The sequence below is a fragment of the Mastigoproctus giganteus genome, chromosome 1, assembly GCF_048544385.1.
Source record: "Mastigoproctus giganteus isolate SK-2022 chromosome 1, ASM4854438v1, whole genome shotgun sequence".
In the NCBI taxonomy this organism is placed as follows: domain Eukaryota; kingdom Metazoa; phylum Arthropoda; class Arachnida; order Uropygi; family Thelyphonidae; genus Mastigoproctus; species Mastigoproctus giganteus.
The window spans coordinates 53,002,677-53,018,618 of NC_143575.1; the positions used below are offsets into that span (position 1 = coordinate 53,002,677).

A 15,942-nucleotide genomic window follows, 5' to 3' on the forward strand; every position below is an offset into this window, starting at 1 on the left:
TTTATTTTTATTATTATTTTTTTTTTTGTTGTTGATCCAGATACAAAAGGAAAACAAGTTAGGTAATGTATGCGGAATGGTACATTTCTAGTGGATTCAGTAACCAAATAACATACCTTGGTAGTTAAAAACTTCTGTGCTGTTATAAAATCATACACAATCAAGCATGTTACAAAATCATACGGCCCCGGGTGCCAAGCGAATCTTGAGGCCAAGCGATCTTCCCTGCTACTGCGATTATATTAGAGAGATAAGCTTTTCACTTTGAGTTCACACGTTTTTTCTTCCGTTATTCAAATATATAATAAGAGTTCTCTTTCTTAAAGCATAAGGAAGAAGTTGCAGAAAGGAAAATAACCTTTCTTAATTTTTCTGTGTACTAACCTTCTATTTTACTCGCTTGGTCACTTGGTGGCACTACTCCTGTCTCCCCGTGGCGCGGCTGGACCTGGGTGAAGCGCCATCACCCCGGACTAAAAGGAGTTGAAAATGGACCAAAAAACTAACAACACAAGATTGGAGAAAGTTAACTCCAATAAATGTGATGACTTACAGCAGAACATGTCTCAGGCTAAGAGAATGAAAATAAACAGTTCTCAGCCTACTGTTCCTTTCTTTTTGGTGATACATTCCTTATCACCACAACCCATTGGGAAATTATCCCCTTTCTTAGTTCAGAAGACTATAGAGTCCATGGTTGGATCACCAAAAATGATAAAACGATTACAATCAGGTGATCTCTTAGTAGAAACCTCACTAAGTCATCAATCTGAGAAATTGCTAAAAATGAAAACTTTTGCAGGACTACCAGTTGAAGTTACCCCACATAATTCCCTGAATACATCGAAAGGTGTTATTACCGAATGAGACCTTTTGACTGTTTTAGAGGAAGAATTACTGCACAAGCTAACAGAACAACAAGTGATATATGTTAGGAGGATAATGATGAAGATAGACGGAATTCTCATTCCAACCCGATCAGTAATTCTCACCTTTAACAATCCTTCTCTTCCCCAATCAGTTAAAACAGGATATTTAAATTGCAAAATCCGTCCATATATACCTAATCCAATAAGGTGTTTACAACTGTCAGCGATACGGACACTCTCAGGCGACATGTCGCAGTGATCCCATCTGTCCACTCTGTGGATCAAAAGACCACAATCAAGCAAACTGCACCTCTGCTACACCACTCTGTCCCAATTGTCACGAAAATCATCCTGCTTTTTCGAAGACATGCGAAATGTGGGTATTGGGAAAGCAAATTCAAAAATACAAAGTAGAAAATAAAGTATCTTATCCGGAAGCAAGAAAACAGATACTTGCAACCAAACCTTCACGTTCCTGTGCTTCAGCAGTGAAATGACAGCAAACTATAGCCACTCAAACGGCGGTAGTAATACCTCTAAATCAAATTATAGACTGGAGTAAAGTAATATTGATGACAAAAACAGCTTCAGAAGAAACACCCAGTGCTAAAGAGCAAGATACTTCCGTGCATGGAAAGCAGAAATCAGAAGCAGCATCTTCAAAAACAAAGCAAACGGCATCTAGTGAACTATGTGAACAGAAACAAACAAACATAGACAAAATGGATACTGATGAACAGAGAGAGAACGTATTAGAACTACACCCTGCAGAAGATATTGACACACCTCGTCCTAATTTTCCGAAGAAAGACAGAACCAAATATGATAAACGAAAAAACTCAAAAGCGCAGTCAGATTCAACAAATCGTCCCAAGACCTAAAGAATGCAACATATTATTATACAATGGAACTGTCGTGGCTTACGTGGAAAATTGGATGAAATAAAAGATATTATTCAGCAGTATAAACCGGCCTGCATTTGCCTTCAGGAGACCCATCTAACACTTCAATCTCCACCCACATTTCAAAATTATACACTTTTCCGGAGAGACAGGAATGATAACAGAACTGCCAAAGGAGGAGTGGCAATTTGGGTGAATACTAATATACCATCTAAGCAAACAACATTAAGAACCAACTTAGAAGCAGTAGCAGTGAGAATAGCCATCGGAATTTCTATCACTATCTCGTCCCTCTATACCTTCCACCAAATACTCCCATCTCCAGATCTGAATTAAACGATCTTACTATGCAGCTGCAACCTCCCTATTGCCTTATGGGAGATATGAATGCCCATCATCATTTGTGGGGATCTTCTCACACAGACAGTAGAGGTAACTTAATCGAAACTTTCCTAGATGATCAACAACTGAATTTACTGAATACCAGATCTCACACTTATATCAGTTTGGCCACAGGTATCACTTCTGCAATAGACTTAACAATGTGTTCTCCATCAGTTTATCCTAATATAGAATGGTTTGTGTTGAATGATCCTCACAACAGTGATCATTTTCCAATAGTATGTTCCATACAGACACAATCGACTCTCACAGAAGGAACCAGAACAGTATGGAATTTTAAAAAAGCTAATTGGAGTAAATATATTCAATTGATCAAACTGGATAAGCACTTAATAGAATCCCTGCCAATAGATGACGCTGTCTTATATGTCAACGGTCAACTATTAGAAGCTTCCAAAGCTACAATACCTCAAATAAGTAAGGCAAGGCAGACGCGGTACAACTCTTGGTGGAATGCAGAATGTGGAACAGCCAAAACTAAACAAAATCGTGCATGGAATAGATTCCGAAAATATCCAACTACCCTCAATTTGATTGCGTATAAAAAAGCCAAAGCTGAAGCAAGGAGAAGTCAGAAAAAAGCAAAGAAAAATTCTTGGATCATGTTTGCTTCCACACTTACTAGGAACTCGAGTCCTGGTTTGGTGTGGAAAAAAATTCGGATTTTAAGTGGAAGATATCCAAGCACACAATCTCCAATCTTCCATTGGAAAGGGCAGGACGTTTTTGCAACAGACCAGATATCAGAAATACTGGCTGACTCTTTCGCTTCCATATCAGCAGTTACAAGCTACAACACTGACTTTCAAAAATATAAAGAGCAAGCTGAACGGAGTAAGTTGAATTTCTCTACTAAGACATCTCATCCCTATAATCTACCATTTCTAAAAGAGCAATTACTTACAACCATAAAAAAAATTGCCTAATAGCGCACCAGGTCTCGATGGCATTTATTATACTATGATCCAACACCTAAACTCTGATTGTCTGGAAATCCTACTAGAATTTTTACTAGGATGGATACATATTGTTCAGAAAAATAGAATTTTTCTGAACAATTTGTATCCATCCATATGGCGGCATGCAATTGTCCTTGCCTTTCCCAAACCCGGAAAAGATCCTTCCTATACACATAATTATCGCCCGATTTCGCTGACCAGCTGCTTAGGGAAAATCATTGAACGAATGGTGCATAATAGACTTACGTGGTTGCTGAAAAAAGATAATGTTTTATCACCCCACCAATTTGGATTTAGAAAAAATAGATCAACACTTGACCTACATGTCAAAGTGGAAACAAATATTAGAAACTCATTTATAAGAAAGCAGCATATGGTGATGGTAAATCTAGATCTTGAAAAAGCTTTTGGCACAACATGGAGATTCGGAATTCTACGAGATCTATTTCAATTAGGATACAGAGGACAACTTCCACAATTTATAAAAAAATTCCTTGCTGACAGAACATTTCAGGTACGTTATAAAGGCTGTTTATCTACAATATATATACAACACGAAGGGGTTCCCCAGGGCTCAGTATTGAGTGCAACCCTGTTTGCCCTGCGTGTGAACAATATCACAAAGGTTATACCACCATCATTGGAAATCTATATGTATGCAGATGATCTTTCCATTTCATTTCAGTCACAAAGCATGAACACAATAGAACGACAGCTCCAAATATCCATAAACAAAATAGAAGCATGGACTAAAAATAATGGATATAGAATATCTGAGAAAAAAATCAGCTGTTATACACTTCTGTAAAATGCGTGGTCTTCATCCTGAACCGGTCTTATACTTAAATAAAATTGCTTTACCTGTTGTTCATAATTTCTCCTTCTTGGGATTAACATTAGATAGAAAACTAAACTTTCATGAACATATACTAAGACTTCGAACTAGTTGCCTCTTAAAACTTAATATCTTGTGCACAGTATCTTCAATGGCCTGGGGAACCGACAGGTCCACATTATTACTATTATATAAAACTTTGATTAAATCTCGTTTGGATTATGGATCTCCTATATATGTTTCAGCAAGAAGGAGCATCTTACGTCGCCTAGATACCATTCACCATAATGCTCTCTGCATAGCTCTAGGGGCATTTAGAACTTCACCAATTTACAGCCTGTATGCGGATGCATCGGAACCCCCGCTGCACCTTCGACAAGATTATCTACTGTGCATGTATGCGGCAAAAATATAGTCAGCCATCACATCCAAATTGGTCCATTATTCATGATCCACCATGGACAAGGAATTATGATTGCAAGCGAAATGAAAATAAACCAGTAGGATTGCATCTCAGACACTTAGCTCAATTTTGGGAAATACATTTCCAGCACATTTCTTCAGTAGATATAAACTCAGAACCTCCTTGGATTCGGACTGTGCCTTTGTCCATATCACATCTTGTAAACAGGAATAAAAAAGAGATCTCTCCAATCATTATACAGAAGCTTCATGCACTGCACAGTTTTGAAAATAGAAACAGTCATCAGATTTAACAGATGGTTCAAAATCGAACAACTCAGTAGGTGCCGCAGTAGTTTTACCGGAATATATTATATCTGTCTCCTTGCCTCATGTTTGCAGTATTTTCACAGCAGAATTATATGCTATTAAACTAGCACTGGATGATATTACCAAGCATCAACTTCTACCTGCTCTAATCTATACTGACTCCCGTAGTGCAGTAGCAGCTTTACAGAACACCAAATATTCCTCAAATTCCTTGATTCAGCATATCAAAAAAACAACTCGAAGTTTTGCATAAAGCAAGAAAACAAGTGTCTATTTGTTGGATTCCCAGCCATGCTGGAATTCCTGGAAATAATCATGCAGACCAAGCCGCAAAAAATCCAGATCTTAATATACAAGATAACTTTCAGCTTGTACCATTTACAGATTATAGGAATGTATTTCGTACCAAATATACTTCCATCTGGAAACAACTTTGGAGGGACCAATCGTGCAATAAACTTCGCAGAATAAAAAAAGATTATGTTTGTGGCGATCTAGCTCATGTACAAATAGACAGGAGGAAGTTATATTAACAAGACTGCGCATTGGACATACCTTCCTCACTCACAAACATTTACTTTTAAGAGAAGATCCACCGCTCTGCTCTGTCTGTCAGATACAACTTACAGTAAGGCATATCCTGATTGATTGTCCATCCTATTCAGCTGTTCGAGCCACATCCTTCCAATCATTAGCAAACTTGCAAGCTCCTCTAACCCTCTCTCATGTACTTTGTGACAAAGCAAAACTGAGTGAGCTCTTTATATATATTAAACATCTAGGAATAATAAATACACTCTGATATATCCATCCTAAATCATTAAAATGAACGTAATGACGCTGACAGACACATATTGGCCACAGTTGCCCTTGTGTCGTGAAACTTTCATACCAACAACAACAACAAAATCATACACAGCTACTAATCACACAAAAATGCAGAGTTTTGGTAAACACTTCAGATCATGCAGCAAAGTGTTTATCAAAACTGCTACATGATGCTATGTGATGGTAGCTATTAGATGGAATTCAAAACTACTTCATAAAATTATTTTTTTTATAATTTCATTATTTTTATATGCCTTATTTTTTATTCTTTTCTTTTATTGCACTGCACTTGTTATAAATAAAATTTTAAATAATATCTTAAAAGTTTGTTTTTTTTATTTTCATTGGAATATTTTTAATAATAATAAGAAAATCATTATTTTTTTTTTTTTTAATTTAGTGACACAAGTGTAAGCTCACATTTTAGCAGCATTTTGAAAGAGCTTTCTCAGACTTCTGCAACGGGCTGTATTGGTTGCATTACTCAACGAACAACTATAAGTCCTATAAGTACACCTGGAACTCCAGGAACTCCCGGTACGCCAGGGACTCCCAAGAAGGTAATTGACACATGATTCCTAATTTGAATTTTACATGTAATCTTCCTTACTTAACAGTAGTTATTTATTGCTAATATATTTAGAACTGTAAATGAAGATGCAAGTTTTTGATTTAATTTCTTTTTAGCGAACAGCTTATCAAATGATGTACATCACTCCCACCAATATTTTACTGAATCTAGAATTTAAATTTTGGTAACAGTATTAGCACATTTTACTACAAGCTTTCTTTTGATATAAATTGGTAGCTCTCTCTCTCTCTCAGTATGTCTTGCTCAAAACTTTTCCAGCATCTATTTCTTGTGCCGATAAAAATGGACCAATGTTGTTGTGTATTTTCTTAATACATATTAAATGGGAAATATCCCCCCCCCATAGAATCATTCTAGTTCAAAAAATAACATTTTTATGGGATAATGAAAGAATTAAAAATTTACATAAAAAATTTGCAAAACAATAAGTGGGTGTGGTTGGCAAATGATTCTCAGGTGAGAGGGGAAGAAAAGCAAAAAGAATTGAAAAAATAATATGGGAAGTCTGTTTTATGATTTGTTTATCTACTTTGACTTATTTTCTTTAACTTCTGTATGGAACATTATTCTCTGTAAAACTTAGATTTTGAGCCATTTGCATGATTTACTTTTAACTCTTTCTTATCAGTTCTGTTTCTGCCCCAAAGTTTTTTTAGCTTTTTGCTCTTTTAATGTTACCTTATTGTTGCCATTTACATTTATATCCTATTAATGGTTTTTTGACTTTATGATTTTTCTACAATATTTCGATGTATAGGAGAATATTGTCTTTACCTTGGATTTATATATGCTTAGTTTGGTTTTGGCCAAGTTCTTTAGGTTACCACACAGATCATAACTGTGTAAAAATTCTGTTTTATTTATTCTGTTGTTTTCCTTCCATTTTTTCTATTTTTTTGTAATGAGTGACTATAAATAACAGAACTAATCAACTATCTCATTTTCTTTTACATTCATTCATCCGAAACAATTCTGTTTGTATTGGCATTTATTCACATTTCTTTTTCTTGTGCCTTCTTTATTCTGTCTTTATCACTTTACAGCTCAAAACCCATTTAAAAAGTGTTATTCACATTATTAAAAATAGTAAATGATGTATATATAACAATGTTTTAATAAGTAAAAGCATGTGATTTTCACGATTTCACTTGACATCAAAATATTTTGATCAGAAATTTACATATAAAAATAACTTTAAATAAAGAAAAAAATCTAATATGCAGATGTCTAAAATCAATAAATAACAAAATTTAAATTAAATAAAGTAAATGGAAAAAAATATTTAAAAGCAATTTATGAAATGTACCTAATTATTCAGAATGTGCATAAATATTTTTGTATGTGATTCAAATAGGTAGGAAAAGTTAAGTAAGGATCTAATTGATAATGATTCACTAAGTGGAGTATGCAGTAGAGTGGGCTGTTCTTTCCATAATTATTTCATTGTGTTTTTCAAGTATGGCTGGGTTCCAAGTTTTTCTGACAAGCACTTTTAATATCAGATAATACCGGCTCGTTTAATTGTAAGCTATGGATTAACTTATATATTAGTTTCAGCTCCTGAATTTTCCTTTTGGCTGTGATAGTGGTTTCAATTTATACCTGTGTAGGTATAATTTGAGAAAGAAAATATTTTTTCTTTCTTCAAGCCTTTCACATTCCCATCCGTGTTTCTCCAATTTACAAGGGTTGTTCCAAGACTTTCTCTATTAAGGATATTGCAGTAGCATCTGTATAGGAATGGAATTATATAAGAAACAGCATGGGTTTGTGAAAGGGAAATCAATACTACTAAGTCTAACTAATCTGTTAAGCTATTCTGAGATTGTCACAAACAAAATAACTGGATGCAAAAATTAATCTTGATAATATATATTTACACCTTAATAAGGCTTTTGATGCATTTTCACAAATTTATTTGCATAAATTGGAATGGTGTGCTGTCGATAGAAAATAACTATTGCCCTGAGTTTAATGGGGTCATGATGAGGATCCAAAAAAAATGGTCCAGTGCCAGGCTTCCTATTGTTTCCAATTCACCAACGCATCCCAGTGACAGACACCAGTGGTGTGCGCATCTGAGCCATTATTGAGATATGTCCACTAATGGGAGGGTAGGAGGGGTAGAAACGTATATATCCTTTAAAATTTACAAGTATTATAGGCATAAGAAGTATTTTAATTTTCAGCAGTACAAAAATGTGTAAATAAAATTTCTGATTGTACATACATTTCGGTTGCATTTCATTTTTAAATAAATGACAGATTAACATTTTGATGATGCTGTTTGTTAGAAGTAGTGCAATACCAAGGCTCACTGTAAAGGCAATTTTTAATTAAAATTTTTTTTTTTTTAATGTCTGAGATTTGACTGCTGGAAACATTTAAATTTCTAAACGAGTTTAAAAAAAAAAAAAAAAAAAAAACCTACTCATTTTAGGCCACAACACATGGGTAACTTGCAATACGGCTGAACAGCTACTCCAGAAATAAGCAAGGTTTAAAACACTGAGCAAATATGCATTCCTGTTATGATTCCCATTGTTCAGAAAACTGATTCAAATTGTGTCTAAATAAGTTGATCTATAAGGAAAATGAAAAAGGAAATATAATATAAATTGAAGGCAGTAACCATTATAAAAAAAAAAAAGGTTATGTACCAGCTACATAATGAGTTGCAGCCACTCTACTCTGAGACTGATAATGTCACAGTGGCAGCTATTATAAACGCCTTTACTGCAGGAACTCATTATGAAACTGGTATAGTAAAATAAAACATTAGGAAACTGGTACAGTAAAATAAATAAAGTATTGCTGCATTATTTTTATTGAAAAAATAATTTCTGTACAATGAAATACAATGAATGGAATTTTTCATTGTACTAGTGTACAATGAAATAATTTGTATAAAATGTATTATAGTAACACCAAAATTATTGGTCTATTGTAACTAAAATCAGATATATGATTTTAATTCCCGAGTGGATACTCCATCGATTGTCATTCCATTACGTGTAGTATTTACTAAAGTATTTGACTTAATATCTCAATTGAAGACAACTTTCATAAATTTACAAAACTTCCTTCCAGCCTCAGAATTTAATTCTAGATTGAAATCACCAGCGAGAACTATAGGTATACGATCCAGTGGCTCTTCCAATAATTTTGCACCCCCAATGGAATATGGCATCAAATTCTTGTTTATGAATTTGATGGGATTTTTGATGTACATGGCAACGATGAAAATAGATTCACTATTGAATTTGCATAAAGATCCACAAATGTCCCCAATTTCATCTGATACCGCTGTTGCATTACTGCTATTGTGTTGTGCAAAGATATGTGGTGTACTAATGATAGTTGACCCTTCACGTTGATATATCGCATCACTACGAACATCCAACCTTTTAAATTGAGTCACCCATTGGAATGGCTTAAGTAATACACCGATGAGCCAAAACATTATAACCAGCTAGTCATTATGCGAATTGAAGCAACTGCAGGTGAACTACGGCACGTGTGCAGGTTGGGACACGGTATGAAAAACACCTGATACTGAGCTCCATTAATCAGTGTTGCTCTTGTTCTTCAGATGGGAAAGGCAGCAAACTTAAGCGAGTTTGACAAAGGCCAAATTGTAATGGCCAGATGACTGGGTCAGAGCATATCTGAAACGGTACGGCTGGTGGGATGCTCACAGTCAGCCATGGTTAGTACTACCGAAAGTGGTCCGAGGAGGGGAAACCCACAAATTCCCAGCGAGGTATTGGATGGCCACGGCTCATTGATGCTCAAGGTCAGCGAAGGCTCTCCCGCATGGTACATGGCAACAGAAGGACGACTGTGGTGCAACTAGCCGGTAATTGGAATGCTGGTGACGGGAGTAATGTGTCACAACACACAGTACACTGAACCCTGCTGAAATTGGGGCAGCATAGCCGCAGGCTGCTCCAAGTGCCCATGCTAACCGCGGTTCACTGACGACAGCCCCTACAATGGACACATGAGCATCGAAACTGGACCTTGAGTGATTGTAAGAAGGTCGTCTGGTCCAGTGAATCACGTTTCCTGTTGCACCGTGATGGCACCTGGATGCACAGTGGGATGAAAACAAGTCGGTGGCGGCGGTGTCATGCTTTGGGTGATGTTCTGCTGGGATACTCTGGGTCCAGTCATCCATGTGTCGGGTTCTCTGACATCTGAAATTAAACATCTTGTCATGGTCTGCCTGGATATTGAAAAAGACTTCAATACCACCTGGATTATGGTATTCTTCAAAATCTGTATGCCACCAGACTTTGGGGACAGTTGCCCATAATTATACAGGTCCTTCTCCAAAACTTTTCAAGTGCGTTACCGCAACCTGACTTATCACTGGAAATCCATTCAATACCAATTAGCAACAATATTTGGTTCTTAGGCTTAATACTTGATAGTAAGCTTAACTTCAAGAAGCATATAATGCAGACTATAACTCACCGTATGAATATACTGCTACACCTGTATGGAGATCCAGTTTGACTTTGTACATAAGACCACATTGGGTTGGCTCAATCTAGTCCAACACAGTGCACTCGGGATTGTCTTAGGAGCTTACAGGTCATCTCTCATGCAAAGCTTCTGCCAATGAACCTCCATTACACCTTAGGAGAAAAGTACTGCTTCTCAACTATGCTGCCAAATTACGTATCGTCTCCTCTCACTCATTGACATATCTCTTTGATCCACAGTGAGTAAACATATATAGAAATAACAGCAATGAAAATAAACCCGCAGCCATTTGGTTGCAAGATCTAACACAACAAATAGGCCTGACATAGCCAAGTGATCAAGAGTGAGAGTGCAGTAGCATGCGATCTTTGAGTGGACTGGGGTTCAAGTCCATGACTGCTAAATACGATTATAGTTTACATTAATAATTTATCGTAAACTCCTCTGACCTGGTTGTCGTGCCGGAGTATAAATAAGAATAGGACATCCATCTCAAATATTTCTCAAGTCTCAGACACAATAGAACCACCATATGCATGCCTCCTTGCGAAAACTGTTTTTCTCAGTGGGAGGAATCACTCCCTGCCAAGCCAAAATTATAAACAGTTACATGCAGCTAATTCTATAGATCAGGGGTGGCCAACTTAATTTATGATGCGATCTACTGTTTTCCTTCAAAATGTGCCGTGATCTGCCATCTCAAAAATTTCATTGCACAAGGTTAAAAAAGTTAATCAACACATACTGAAAAATGTTTATAAATTTTAAAATTCAATACAATTCAGAATTCTTATTTTAAATTCATACATATTTAAAATTTTTATTTATGCGAAGTTTGTGTCTTCATGTCATCTGCCAAGCTTTCAAAATCGGGGATATACTGTGATAAGGCCAACCATAAAGAATCTTCTATATGCATGTCCGTAAGAGTAGAGCGATTTTTCGTCTTTGTTTGTTTCAAATACAAAAAGGCCGATTCACATAGATATGTGGAACCAAAACAGGTTTCACATATCTATATGAAAAGTTCACTGCTTTTTTTTATATTTGGGTACTTTTCTCGGCAAACATTTTCCCAAAACTCTTTTTCTGATGATTTAGCTTTTAGGAAGATATCGTTTCGCAATGTAATAATTTCATTTTCAAGTAATATTTTCTCCATGTGAAAAATTGCAGTGATTTTTTCTGCAATTTGTTTCGTATCTAAGTCGACATTAAATGGATAAGAAATATATTGAACAATGTCTGTAATTGTTTTAAAATCACTGAATCTGGTTTCAAAATTGTCCACAACATTCTCAATTTCAGAAACATTTCTTGCTATTAAATTCAAAAACGGGATATTTTTGCAAATGATCATGCATATTTACAAAATGGTCGAATTTTTTTTTCTTTGAGATCGTTAGCCATTGCCAAAAATTGATATTTATATGCAGAAATACTACTAATAATGTAACCCACTTTACATATTTTTATTTTTTTCTTGTAATTCCAAATTCAGATCACTCAATTTACTGGTAAAATCTGCCAAAAAAGCCAGATCACACAAGCACCCCGTATCTTATAGCTGCTGATAATCATCTCCCCTTTGATCAACAAATTTTTTTAATTTCATTCAGCATTCGAAATTGCTGTAGAAACTTACTCCGACTCAGCTACCTGACATCTGTGTGTAATATCAGATCTGGTTCTTTTTCATCGAGTTGCATTTTGAAAAGTCTCCTTTGAAGAGATTGTCCTCTGATGGATTTCACGATTTCGAAAGCGATATCATAACACTTTTAGTATTTAATTTTTTGCTGGCTAACACTTGGTGGATGATACAGTGGTAACTCAAAAAATCTGGGAATTCATCATCCAAAAGGATGATGAATTCCCAGATTTTTTGAGATGCGATGAATCCACTAAGATGCCCCGTCATTGTTTTAGCTCCATCTGTTACTTGATTTCAAGCTTAAATAGTGGTAATTTAATTTTTTTCAATAAAATGTTTGAATGAGTTAAAGATATCAAGACCTCTAGTTCTTTCTTTTAACGAAACCATACCCAGCAGTTCTCTAGTGGCAGAATCATCGAAAACCATACGAATAAAAGCGAGCAACTGAGCTGTATCACTGATATCTGTAGATTCATCCAGTTGTAAAGGAAAGGACACACAATTAGCAATATCAGCATGCAATTGTTCACTCACATTTTTATTCATTTTTTCGATGCGTCACATCACAGTATTTCGAGGTAATTGCAGATCTTGAAGGGCACTTTTAATTTCATTTTTGTTCTTAAAATTTTTAAAAAGAGAATCTGTTATTTCTAAAAATGCGTCTTTGATGAATTGACCATCAGAAAATAATTTGCATTTTTTTGCGAGAAATTACTCACTTTAAATGATGCTACAGTTACTGCTTTAGATTGTAAATTAGGTATCGTGAAGAAATTTTGTTGCGCGAATAATCTGGATTTAATTTCTTTTAATTTATTTTTTCTAAGGTCACTATTCGGTGGAAAATCCAATTGGTATTTACCATGGAGTGCGTTGAAGTGCCTTTCTAAATTTCCTTTTTTGGGTATAGCCATGCAAATCATTGCAAATCAAACAGCAACATTTTTCTTTCACCATTACAAAAAAGTATTCTAGTTCCCACTCTTAATGAAAATTATATGTTTTACTCTTTTTCCTAGTATTCATTTTAAATCAAAAGGTGTTAAATTAACATATAAGTACTGTCCAGTTATTAAATCAGCAAAAGCAATGCTTACTGATTAAAACAGTCTAAGTTGTGCGAACCAGAAAAATATTCTGTCTGAACAGCTAATGTAGGATAATTGATGAAGAGGATTCCTGAATGAGGAAGTTGTTTCCAAAATAACCGGACAAACACACCACCGTTTATTGCTCTGTTTGGTTATATCATTATAAGAATCAGTTTTGAATGCCTTTTGTGATATTTCTCTAAAGCTATTTCTGGAGGTCACAACCATAAAACAATAAAAACAATTTGCAGTTTTCGGTTTATTGGGCATTTCTATTAGTGCACAATCTAATTATAAACAGGTAGTAAACTCAATCTTACTGCATTTGCAATAATACCGACAGCTGGAATTCTGTGGAATTTTACGTTATTATGTGAAATGTGTTTCTCCTTCAATGAAATCTTCAATCATGCAAAAAAAAATAAATAAATTTTCAAAATCTGCTCTTCATTCCTGTTTTTGAAGCTTTGAAAAAAATAAATAAATAATAAATAAATAAAAATAACACTTAGGTAGCGAAACCCACTGTGCAATATAAAATTTTGGTAGTATACCTGACCGCGCAAATTGAGGGATGATTGTATATTTAAAATTCATCGTGATCGACCGAAATTAAAGCTGCTATCAACTCATTGGCCACCCCTGCTATAGACAATGCAGAGGCACTTCAAATGTATACAGATGGCTCAAAAACTGACACATCTGTGGGTGTAGCTGTAAACCTTCCCACATCCACTGACTCTGTTCTATTACCACTGGAGTGTAGTATTTTTGCAGCTGAACTCTGTGCAATCAAGATAGCATTGCCAAATTTCAATAACCTTTTAAGATCACAGGTCATAATATACACACTCTTTAAGTATAGTGATTGCTCTACAAAATAAATCGCAGGATTCCCATCGACTTGTGCCACAAATCAGATCTTAGTTGTGTCATCTCAATGAAAATGAACTAACAGTCAAGTTTTGTTGGATACACAGGCATGCTGGAATACCAGGCAATGAGCAAGAAGTCCAAGCAGCCAAGTACTGTCATTAGTACCAACATGCACAACAATGTTGTCAACTTTTGCCACCAGCAGACATATCCTAGTCCTGTTCCACAGGTCCTTTTTACAACTTACAGTACTTTCCATTTCCCTGACAGAGTCATCCACAATAGCTACATCCAATGGGACCAGTACATTCTGCCATGTTGGGTATCATTGTGTCATGTAATGCATGAGTGTAATGTTGAGATTGTGCTGGGTGCTTGATTGGTCCCTCTCTTTTTTTCCTTCAAGGGCATCAACCCTGTTCTTCAAGTCCTTATATAAGCCCATCAGCGCCTGCGTAGCCAGGTAGGCAAGAGCAGCAGTGTGTAACACACGCTTCTTGATTAGACCGGGGTTCGAGCCCGTGACCACTAAATACGGAGGATGTGGAAAGGTCAGGGAATGACCACCGCATATCCCCCGAGCAATATGGCCTTAGTTGCTAATGCTCCTAAAAACCAAATAACAACAAGCCCATCAGAACACAGAATTTGCACTTAATTTTCTCACAGTCACTGCAATGAAAGCACGTAGAGGTTCCCTATGGTCATAATATGTGCAACTAGAGAACTCAGCAAAAAGACAGCAAGAACAGAAATTGCAGACAGGACAGGAGGAGGAGAGTTTTGCTCTTAGTTAAGAAGCATATAAAATCAAAGGCAGTTCACATGGGTGGCCAGTGCAGTGTTGAGTCACTTTGGTGTGACAAAACACTGGGAAAACAAAAATGACAGTACATTACAGACAAATAGAATATGGCCAGTAAATTGAAATGTTTTATAATGAAGATTTTAAATTTCCAGACATTGACCAGAACTTGTGGATTGAACACTCATACAGTAGTAAGGCATTTGTGGATTAATTGGATGACTGTTTTCTACACCAGCATGTTAGAGAGGCAACAAGAAAAAGCAGTACTCTTGATGTGATTATCAGCAGTGACTCTTCATGCATTAAGAATCTGCAAATAAAAGAACCACTAGGTGGTTCTTTTATTTGCCACTGTGTATTGATGTGTCATGTACTTAAAGATGTAACTACTGTGTAGGGCTTTTGCTCTCATAAATATTATTACAAGGGTCTCAGTTTAGGCTGTTTATATCAACTAAAAGATGACATTCAAGGTTGAGATCTAAATGGCCCTCAGGTGAACTGATGAGACTCATGGCAGAGAATAAAAATACATGGGATGCATATAAAGCCTACAGTAGATATAAACTAGTCTGCAATTACTCCAAAAATGGGGGTTAGGCAAGCTAAGTCAGATTATGATGTCACCAGCAAAGACTTCTTTACTTATACAAATATTAGAAGGAAGGATATGAATTGCATTAGTCTTCTAGACATTAATGGTTTCACCCTTGATGATCCTGTTCAAGTGGCTGATGCACTGAATAGATATGTTGCATCTACATTCAAGTGTATTGATACTATAACACTAGATCTATCTGCTTATATTAAGGGAGGCAGGAAAAGAGATAAGCAAACCTTTAGTCATAATTATGAGAACATCCTTCGATTTCCGGGGAGGTTCTTATGGACTGGAGA

General features: G+C 35.8%; 1 protein-coding gene across 4 annotated transcripts in view; it reads left to right on the top strand.

Moving 5' to 3' along the window:
- The window catches only part of hiw (MYC binding protein highwire), a 1,043,263-nt gene that overhangs the window by 788,786 nt on the left and 238,535 nt on the right, over positions 1 to 15,942 (top strand). For all 4 annotated transcript variants that reach the window (XM_090372846.1, XM_090372865.1, XM_090372875.1 and 1 more), the window contains one exon: positions 5,928 to 6,087. In XM_090372846.1, the coding sequence (XP_090228972.1) occupies positions 5,928 to 6,087 (160 nt within the window). The remainder of the gene's footprint in view (positions 1 to 5,927; positions 6,088 to 15,942) is intronic.